The sequence below is a fragment of the Salmo salar genome, chromosome ssa14 (genome assembly GCF_905237065.1).
Source record: "Salmo salar chromosome ssa14, Ssal_v3.1, whole genome shotgun sequence".
NCBI lineage: Eukaryota > Metazoa > Chordata > Actinopteri > Salmoniformes > Salmonidae > Salmo > Salmo salar.
The window spans coordinates 35,384,847-35,396,222 of NC_059455.1; the positions used below are offsets into that span (position 1 = coordinate 35,384,847).

The 11,376-nt window shown below is 43.3% G+C and overlaps 1 protein-coding gene across 1 annotated transcript in view; it reads left to right on the top strand.

Moving 5' to 3' along the window:
• The window catches only part of LOC106569478 (uncharacterized), a 199,875-nt gene extending 193,722 nt beyond the window's left edge, over positions 1 to 6,153 (top strand). The window contains exon 14 of the mRNA XM_014140868.2: positions 944 to 6,153. Within this exon, the coding sequence (XP_013996343.2) occupies positions 944 to 1,906 (963 nt within the window). The 3' untranslated portion in view covers positions 1,907 to 6,153. The remainder of the gene's footprint in view (positions 1 to 943) is intronic.
• Positions 6,154 to 11,376: the final 5,223 nt, after the last annotated feature.

Sequence of the window (11,376 nt, forward strand, 5' to 3'; positions counted from 1 at the left end):
CCCCCTCTCTGTCACAGTGTTAGCTCTTTTTAGTTATTAACCTGCTTCTCTTACCTTCTAAACTCTGCTTCTCTTTCACTCTGTATCTTGCTTGTTCATTGTGTGTCTATTCTCATCCTGTCTCTCTGTCTTTTGCTTTCTACCTTCTCGTCGTCTCATTTCTCTCCCCGTTTCTTACATTTGCCCTTTTACTTTAATTGTTTCCCCGATTCATCTGTCCATTCGCTTCTTTTACAATGCTCTCAACCTCAACATCACCTCTTGTTATCCTTTATCTTCTACATCCACTTAACAGCACCGTTCCCTGTCCCTGTCCCGGACTGACCCTTTTCCTCCTCGTTCCACTGCCCTGTCCCTGTCCCGGACTGACCCTCTTCCTCCTCGTTCCACTGCCCTGTCCCTGTCCCGGACTGACCCTCTTCCTCCTCGTTCCACTGCCCTGTCCCTGTCCCGGACTGACCCTTTTCCTCCTCGTTCCACTACCCTGTCCCTGTCCTGGACTGACCCTCTTCCTCCTCGTTCCACTGCCCTGTCCCTGTCCTGGACTGACCCTCTTCCTCCTCGTTCCACTGCCCTGTCCCTGTCCTGGACTGACCCTCTTCCTCCTCGTTCCACTGCCCTGTCCCTGTCCTGGACTGACCCTCTTCCTCCTCGTTCCACTGCCCTGTCCCTGTCCCGGACTGACCCTCTTCCTCCTCCTCGTTCCACTGCCCTGTCCCTGTCCTGGACTGACCCTCTTCCTCCTCGTTCCACTGCCCTGTCCCTGTCCTGGACTGACCCTCTTCCTCCTCGTTCCACTGCCCTGTCCCTGTCCTGGACTGACCCTCTTCCTCCTCGTTCCACTGCCCTGTCCCTGTCCCGGACTGACCCTCTTCCTCCTCCTCGTTCCACTGCCCTGTCCCTGTCCCGGACTGACCCTCCTCCTTCTCCCCGTCCCCTGCAGGTCCAGTCTGAGACCCTCCCCCGAGAGAGAGAGACCACCCTGGTCCTGACCCGCTCCGGCTCCATGGCTGGCCAGAGTCACGGTGGCGCCTGGGTGTGTGATTCAGCCACCCTGCCCATGGCGGGTCGCAGGGCCTTCCACGCCAGCCTGTCCCCCAAACGCACTGGCTCTGGTTCAGCTGAACCAGAATCCTCTGGTGGTGGATGTGGTGGTGGAGGGCCTGGAACCAACTGCCCAGACGGCCAGTCTCAGCAGTCAGCCGCCCGCAACTACGCCAGCATCCTGCAGGGGGAGGCAGAAGGACAGAGGCAGGATTACCCCGGGAGCCTGGGGAGGGGAGGGCTAGAGATGGGCAGCAACTTTGTGGTGGCCAGGCCGGACAGGGAGGGTGGAGGGATATCTCTGACCGGGACTTCTTGCGGGGGGATGTACCCAGAAGGGTTCATGACTGACTGGCAGGACAGGGTGGGTATGGGGGCATACGTTTTAGGAAGGAGGGATATGACCCCCCAGATGCTGCCCTTCCCAGGGCAGGCCAGGGGCGCATACGGGGGCATCATGGGGTACGGGGCAGGGTGGGTCCAAGGGATGGAGGCGGGGAGAGGGGGTCCAGTACCAGGTGGTCACTCCTTGGCCCTCAGGGTGGGTGAGTTCCTCCGACTGCGTCTGGCTCAGGTCACCTTTGACCCCTCACAGCCGCCCTATGATTCAGTGCAGGTGTATGGGCTGGAGGGTACAGGGTCACGTGCAGGTTCCCTCAGCTCACTGGAGAGTGAGGGAGAGAAGGATGCAGAGAAGGAGACGTGGGGAGGAGGGCTGGAGGAGTGGGGTCCGCAGTTTCAGGAACTAGCCAAGCTGTTCCGAGATAGGGAGAAAGATAAAGTGGAGGAGAAGGAGGTAGAGAACAACAAAAAAGAGGATGTAAAAGAGGAGGGGGAGAAAGAGGAACACTCTGGAGATTGAGAGGAAGAAGGAAAAGGAGAGAGAATGAAGGAGGGGTAAAAGGCAAGCAGAGCTAGAGTAGTAGGAGGAGAAGTTAAAGGATTGAGAGATGAAGAGGGAGAGTAATAAAAAGAGACAGAGAAAAATGAGCCCAGGGAAGGTGAGGGCATGGGAGGGAAGGGGAGGGCATGGGAGGGAAGGGGAGGGCATGGGAGGGTAGGGAGTGATTGATGTAATTTAAAGCAATAAGTGTTGAAATGTACGGAGACAATGTGCATGGTGTTTCTCCACTGAGCAGCAACAATTTGTTAATTGGTCTGGACAAAGAAAAACAACCTAAACATCCAAGAAAGGATTTCAAGCAAGACAATACATTCAACTAGGGTGCCACACAGAAGTGATACAATATGAACAAGACAGAGATGGAGAGGAAAGAGAGAGAGGAAAGAGATCGAGAGAGAGAGAGTGAAACTAAGTGTACAGAAACTGTTGAATTTATTTGAACTGCAGAGGCAGAAAAGTTAATAATTCAACTCACTACTGAAAACTATGAATAATTTAAAACCTTTAAAAATATTATTTTCTCTCAAAAGCATCACCGGAAAATAGACATTGTGAAAAATGTAAATGATTTAGGGATATGATCTTCCCTGGCTTAGCTGAGAGTTATGTTGTTTACACACACACACACACACACAGACACACACACACACACACACACACACACACACACACACACACACACACACACACACACACACACACACACACACACACACACACACACACATTCGTGTTATCAGGCATTAATTGTTTAGTAAATCACTATTGGAGCCTAGTGGTTAGAGCGTTGGGCCAGTAACTGAAAGGTTGCTAGATCGAATCCCCGAGCTGACAAGGTAAAAATCTGTCATTCTGCCCCTGAACAAGGCAGTTAACCCACTGTTCCCTGGTAGGCCGTCATTGAAAATAAGAATTTGTTCTTAACTGACTTACCTAGTTAAATAAAGGTGAAATAAAACTAAAGCAAAAGTATTACAAGATGTATTGATTCTATGTATAAAGTGATGAAAATACATCTCTTCTAAGTCTGTATGTAGGGAGGAGAGACATTTGTAAATGTTTTATGCAAAACCTCGCCCTATTAAATCAACATTTCTTGAGGACCAAGTCTGCATGATTTTAGCACAATCTTAACCAAACGCCAACCAATTCACACTCTGAACATGTTTAACTGTCCAATCCATAACTTCCATTTATCAGTGAAGAGTTGTGTCAGAATGGAAACCAGCAGACCCAGTGAACAGAAATGACTGGGGTAGTGACTGGGGTAGTGACTGGGGTCGTGACTGGGGTCGTGACTGGGGTCGTGACTGGGGTAGTGACTGGGGTCGTGACTGGGGTCAAAGATTTGAGATCTGGATGAAGATGAGCTGGTTTTTCAGCTGGAATGCACTTTTATACTGTGTGACGTTCAATACTAGACTATGAATAATGTCAAATAATAAAGTTGGTGTCTATGGGAAATAACTCATGTTCTACTCTATGTATATGCATTTGTAAATATCACCGAATACAATTGTTAAGAGAAGATACTTGTGTAAAAAAAATAAGTGTAAAAAACTGTCACGTTCAAACGGAGCACTTTTGGGACTAGACCTGACCTGGATTAATTTTAGAACGGACTTGACTTGACCTTAACTGGACAGCACCATGTATTTTACATTAGGGCAGACCACTCTATAGAGTCGTGTGCTAAACCCAGGTTCTCATAGAAAATCCAAGTATTAAATAAAATACATTAATGCTCTGTCTTTAACCTGGCAAAAAGTGTTGTAGCCTACAGAACATGCTCACTAGTTGTCCTCTTCAGCCATGCATCTGACTGCAACCTAAAGCCTTGCATGCAAGGTTATGTGAGGTAGATTTCCAAGCCAGCATTTCAGCGGTAGACCAGCATTTAGATGAATTGCATTTCAATGGAACACCATTGAACTGGACCATGAAAACTCTCCTATGCAGTGTTATATTCTCCAATACAATTGTCACAATCCCTGAATTGACTGGAGTTGTAATGGAAATGACCCCAAAGAATATATTTATAGCTATTGCTCACGAAGAATATATATATAGCTATTGCTCACCCCAGAAATGAATGTGGAACATTTTACGGGGACACAAAGCAGCCCACAGAGACTGCTGTCAGCTTGTACTTTATGTACCATCTCCAAAAGTTTTGCACTGTTAACTTAACATTGGCTCAGGTTGTGACAAACCCCCTGGTGAAAAGAGAAAGTCTACACAATCACCATAGAGACCACACTCACTTCCCCATACCTGAGCCACAATCTCTACAGCCCTGACCCCATTCACACTGTGTGAGGTCCTGTTGGAATACTCTAAAAAATACACCCTACCTTCATTTACATTGACATTTTAGACATTTAGCAGAGGCTCTTATCCAGAGCGACCTACAGTAATTAGTGCATACATTTTTCATACCTTTTCGTATTGTCGTCCATTCCTAAGCGTGATCTCTGATTAGTCAAGGCTTTGAAAGGGAACCCTTACTTTCACCTTTTGAAATTGTATCAGATCAGTGATAATTAATTCAAGGATGGGACGAAGAAAGGATGCATTTTGAATGTATTCAAACAGGGTCAAGGACTTGACCAGACCCTGCCAGGAACACTGTAGTAGTGCACAATCACTGGAGGGGAGAGGGGAGCAGGACCCTGGGGGAACACAGGGTTTGACCAGAGTGACCATGGTTTAGCTGGTCAAACCCCAGTCCTGATATAGCTAGCCTCCATAGTATTGTATAGTCCAGACACCATAGTAGAGGCTATAAAAGTTAGCCATATCAGGGCTAGTCAAACCAGTGGAGGCTGCTGAGAGGACAGCTCATAATATTGTCCTGAATGGAGCGAATGGAATCAAACACATATTTTGGGGGTTTTCATGTGTTTGATACCATTCTATTCACTCCATTCCAGCCATTATTATGAGCTGTCCTCTCAGCAGCCTCCACCTGAGTCAAAACCCACTCAGGGAATAACCACACACCTGTAAAACACCGTCATTCGCTGTGCAGTATGCTATGTAGTTCACGCCTTGCCGGCGAAGTTGCAAAATAAGTGTACACATACATGTTATTCAATCTTTTCCCCACACCGCTCGAGCATGTGAATGGGCTTCTGCGTAGCCAAGCGCTAAAATAGAACCTGCTCCACGTGCTGCAACTACCATCTTTATTGGATATCAGGATGACACAAACTCACGTGGTTTATTGAAAGATATTAATCAAATATAACTAAAACCTAACTAGGTTTCCCTTTTTATCTGTGGATTAATCGTCGGTGTAGAGAAACACATGATTTGTATATGATCTGGGTCAAAATTTTACAAAGAACCAGCTAAAAAGGGAACCATATGCATGATCAGGTAAAAATAACAACCCAATGTTCATCTCCCAGGATAAAACTGCTAGCAACAGCTATCTAGCTTAATGTCCATGACCGTCTCATGTTTGTTTTGACCTGTCCCCAAGTTAATATAGTTGGTGAACAGTTGGTTTTTGTTATTTTAACATGCGTGTTATGGTCGCATCTGGTGGGGATATACAAAATCAACATGTGTACGATGGCACACGCAGAATCTGGCGCGTGGCCGGAGTAGTCAGCATGTAAGTCAGAGTGATGCTTCCGCTGATTGATCTAAATCTGGAGAGGCCTTGGCTTGGAGTGCTGCTGTCACTAAACTACTTGATTGAACTGATTGTCACCTCCGGAGAAAAGGGAAGGAAACACCAAATTGGTCCAATCAAGGCATGATTAGTTGAATCAGTCGCCTCCAGACGCAGCGGCACTCCAGGACCAGGGCTTACTATTCCTGGTTAACTTTTTTAATTTTTTTATATTCAGAGTCAGAGAGGAAAGTCAGATTGTCAGGAGATTTATCAAGCTGTTTACCAAGACCATTAAATCATAGTAAAAATATAGTGCATTGTAACTGCAGGTCCTGACATAGCTACATGTAGTGTTTCAGGGGTGTGTGGTTTTACTCTGTGTGTGTTCTGGAGGGTGGAAGGTGAACTTTGAACCCCACCAGACAACCCCAGGTTTGTCTCCCTTTGGGTCTTCATCGCTCCTGCACGATGTTGATAAAACTCCACGATGGCGTGCTGAATAAAGTGTATTTATTACTCTGTTGTATTTTTCCTTTTCTTTTTTGTAAATTTTAATAAAAAAGGATGTGTTTCAAAGCGATGAGTCCTGCCTGGCAGGTGGTCTTTTCTTCATGTTCTCTCCAATGAAACTATCTCACTAATCTTATTTGTATTACCTTCGAAAGTGTGTGTGTGGGTGTGTGAGAGAGAGTGTGTGCATGTGTGTAGGTGTGTGTGACTGTGGGTTGAGTCAGCAATGTAAAAAGTATTTGAAATCTCTTCAGAACCAGAGATAGAAACACCTTGTCTGTTCTGATCGGCTCCACTCTAGACAGGGGATCGAAGGTCAATAAAGGAGGACAGATAGTTCTGGAGCTAGCACACAATTTCAGAAGATACAAGATACTTTTCTGCTTGTTCGCCCGGTGACAAATGGACATTGTGAGTTCAGGAGGGCTGCCAAAAGAAGGCCAGGAAATAAAACAAACCTGACAGGGTGCACTGAACGTGATAATGTACATTTACAAAACCCACAGCACTCCTAGGCTAGCAGAATGACAGTGATTCCTCTGTGTTGACAAACACAATGTGGAGAATGATTTATTTTCAAAAGTAACACTAATACAATGGATTATTTTTGTTTACTTAAATTATTCTTTTTTCGAAGGGACTTTGTTTAGATTTGATTGGATTCAAGTATGCATGCCCAAGTCAGGAGACAGGAACTAAGAGAAATACTCTATTATTAAATAATATTATTCTAATTGTATTATATAAATTCTACAAAAAGGATTGTAATAATAACAACTGACAGTATACAGTTCACTGAAATGTGAATTCATATTATATTGTAATAATACCATATAAACGCAGCTCAGTACAGGTTTTAACTGTATTTGATTCTCAAGAATGTACTATAATGCCTGAAGGGGATTCTCAGGAATGTACTGTAATGCCTAAAGGAGATTCTCAGGAATGTACTGTAATGCCTAAAGGAGATTCTCAGGAATGTACTGTAATGCCTAAAGGAGATTCTCAGTAATGTACTGGAAGGCCTAATGGAGATTCGCAAGAATGTACTGTAATGCCTAAAGGGGATTCTCAGGAATGTACTGTAATGCCTAAAGGAGATTCTCAGGAATCTACTGGAAGGCCTGAAGGGGATTCGCAAGAATGTACTGTAATGCCTGAAGGAGATTCTTGAAAAAACGAGGAACTAAACAAAACACTATTATGCTGTACATCAGTAATTAAATGATCTGTGTTCAATTCATATGAATGGACACACTTATGACAAAACTCTAAATCAAACCAATAAATAGTCTATGGATCAAGTTTCAAGTGGATTTTACCATCTGAGTGTGGCACTCTGACTGCAGGGCTGTTCACTCAGATGAAACGCTGCCTGCAGTAATACTGTACTAAAGGTGGAAAGGTTCCCTGTCAGAACAATAACAGCAATTATTAACCTGAATAATAGATAATAGTGAACTAGTAACAGAGCTGGGCTGGAATGGGCCTGGGAAGCAGTGCAGTGCTGCAGGGGCAAGGAAGGCTAGGCAAGCACTCTGATATACTGTACACTACACTACACACAGTGCTGCAGGATTACATCACAGAGCGCAGGGCTGGTGTGTGTTCAGCGGGAAGCCACTACATGGAGATTCCTCATTCTGTTTGATCCTAACTGACACACTGAATCCCCCATAGCTACAGTACTGCCTATGTGCAGTGTGTGTGTGTGTGCGTGCGTGCATGTGTGCGTGCGTGATAACAGCCTCTGATGGTATCTGTGTAAACAAATAAATATTTACAAAATATTGTTATTTTAACTTGGGGTGGAAACACAGTAAGTCACACAAACTTCCTGTCCTTAAGAGAAGTACAGCATTTAACCCTATCTTTTCCTCTCTCTCTCTCTCTCTCTCTCTCTCTCTCATTCTCATTCTGCTGCTCTGTGTTCAGTGGCTCGTTTGAAGTAGAAAATTAAATCTTCATTAACAATCTTAATTAGACTTTGATCTCCCAACAGTAAGTCGACAGATAATCTATAGTGTAACGGGAGGGTAGGGGTGGGGGGCTAAGGAGGCAATCAGAGAATGAGAGCTTTGGGGCTAGCTAGTTAGTTACACAGGAAGAACTAGGCCTACTCTCCAAAGGCAATGAGATGAGAAAGGATGGGGAGCACCAGAGTCATGGTAATGAGATGAATACAAGCATTCAGACTGGGATGAGGCAAAATGTATTGTTAATGTGTGATATATTCTGAACTCAATTATTGGATTGTTTCCTACATTGTGTTTATTCAGTATTCAAAATAAAAGAAAGCATTATTTTGCAAATGTTTTGTTCAAATGACTGCTTGTATTGCTTTTCAGTGACCTGATGTTAGCTGAGGGGACATTATATTTTATCATGCTTACAGTACATAAGCATAAAGCAATTCTCCAATACTAGTTTGAAGAAACTTTTCATGTCCTCAGACAAAAAACTAACGGCTAAACATATGATTCTAATATAAAAACTACCCACAACATACTCACCTTACTGTGTGTCCACTTCCTAAATGTCATCTACATTCTGAGTAGAAGCTCATAGGTTACAAGCAGACTGAGTGGAGCTGACGGGGCTTTGCCTAGGGGAAACCCTGTGAGGTAAAATGAAACAAAGACATCCTCTGTCCTCTAAATATGACTGGTATAACTACAGACAACGTCTACATGGAATTCCTATGGGAGATAGCTTATGGCAGAAATCTATATTTATGAGTTTACCGGAGTCCTGATATATGACCCCAGAATGTTTCTAAACTGTAAGAGCAGTAGATAATGTCGGGGGTATTTATCAGAGTAGCTGCCTGGGAGTGGTGCTGCACTATGCTGTGTGATCCTATCTGTGGTTAAGTTGTGCTGTTTGTGTGGACTCTGAGGGAAGTGTGTGTGTGTGTGTGTGTGTGTGTGTGTGTGTGTGTGTGTAAAATAAATATTCAGAGTCAGAGAGGAAAGTCAGATTGTCAGGAGATTTATCAAGCTGTTTACCAAGACCATTAAATCATAGTAAAAATATAGTGCATTGTAACTGCAGGTCCTGACATAGCTACATGTTGTGTTTCAGGGGTGTGTGGTTCTACTCTGTGTGTGTTCTGGAGGGTGGAAGGTGAACTTTGAACCCCACCAGACAACCCCAGGTTTGTCTGCCTTTGGGTCTTCATCGCTCCTGCACAATGTTGATAAAACTCCACGATGGCGTGCTGAATAAAGTGTATTTATTACTCTATTGTATTTTTCCTTTTCTTTTTTGTAAATTTTAATAAAAAAGGATGTGTTTCAAAGCGATGAGTCCTGCCTGGCAGGTGGTCTTTTCTTCATGTTCTCTCCAATGAAACTATCTCACTAATCTTATTTGTATTACCTTCGAAAGTGTGTGTGTGTATCTGTTTGTGTGCGTGTGTGTTTCTCTGTGTGCGTGTGTGTTTCTCTGTGTGCGTGTGTGTTTCTCTGTGTGCGTGTGTTTCTCTGTGTGCGTGTGTGTGCTTGTGATTCTGCCTCTATTTGCACCGCTGATTAGAGAGAAAACACATTGACAGGGAAACTGTAAACTGCCACCAATATACACGCACAGGGCCTACTGTAAAATTGGTTCGTTAACAAAATAAATGACTGGAATAATAACTAATAAAAGGATATTGTATCCTCTCTATTCAAGGGTGTCTGAGATTTGTTCTCCTCTGTAGTGTTTCATATGACACGGAGCATGAAATAATGATAATGTTAGGAAGACACAGAAATACATGCATTGTAATTCATGTCTCGTTTAATGTGACTGTCCATTGTTTGAACACATAAATAATAGATTGAATACAATAACGTAGATCAAGTGACGGTGAATATTTCATACAATAATGGAATGGAACTGTTGTGTAAGCATTCATGTTCTCCGTCACTATTTGTCAAAAAGAATGATTTTAATGTGCTCAGAGGAGGATAACGCTTTTGAACCTGACACACCAATGACACCACCACCAAAGTAAATCACGTATGCGCTTACCCATTGTAAGGAGCATTCGCAGCATCAGTAACTTAATTCAAACAGATTTCAAATACCACATCCATTACATGTGTTGCTACTGCCACCTGGTGGGGATGAGATGAAGACTTCATGAAGGCCTTGCTAAAGTATTATTGTGTGTGTACTGTTCATAATGCATTTTCATCAATATGTTTTATGTGACTGGGCTGTCAATGATCACGTTATCTTCTGTTACAATAATATGTGTGTATGCTGACTGACTGCTGTCACCTGGTGGAACTTTGCTTTGGAAACATGATCTAAACATCATTTTGACATCTTTTGACCGTTTATTTTTTCAAATCAGATCTGAACCTGTTTTTTTTTTTAAATCAAAATCTTACAAACAGACTCAAAAAGGGAGTTCCCATGATGTGAGAAACTAAAAAGCACAATTTTATGATGCTTCAAATTTTTTCATACTCTCCTGCGTTTTATGTTTGAATGTAGCTAGCGCTTCCCAGTTATTACAGTAGCAATATCTTTCAAATTAATCCAGTGAAAAGCTCGCTATGGTTTCTAAACATACCCTTACACAAAAGCTTAAGAATGGCGCTGCTAAGATCAGAGATTTGAGTACACACCTTCGACTATTGAGTACCTAACTTTGTCTTCTGAATACAAACCAAGTAATCTTACCTTTATGTCTTCTTGTTCTCTTGAGAATCTCGAGGATCTCACAATGGAGTTGGTCGGCAGTGGTGAGCACTCTGAGGTTGAGTCAGACCAGGATAGAGTGGGCCTACCTGTGGCGACTGGTGAAGTGGAGACTTCTAACATTTGCGCTGAGAATCCTACCAGGACCGGTAGGAGTGCAATTTTTGGAAAGGGTAGATTCATGCTTTTTGACAGACTCATAAACTGCCGATCAAAAGTTTTAGAACACCTACTCATTCAAGGGGTTTTCTTTATTTTTACTATTTTCTGCATTGTCAAAAAATATTGAAGACATCACCACTATGCAATTACACATATGGAATCATGTAGTAACCAAAAACGTGTTACACAAATCAAAATATATTTTATATTTGAGATTCTTCAAATAGCCACCCTTTGCCTGGATGACAGCTTTACACACTCTTGGCATTTTCTTAACCAGCTTCATGAGGTAGTCACCTGGAATGCATTTCAATTAACAGGTGTGCCTTCTTAAAAGTTAATTTGTGGAATTTCTGTCCTTCTTAATGCATTTGAGCCATTCAGTTGTGTTGTGACAATGTAGGGGGGTATACAGAAGATAGCCCTATTTGGTAAA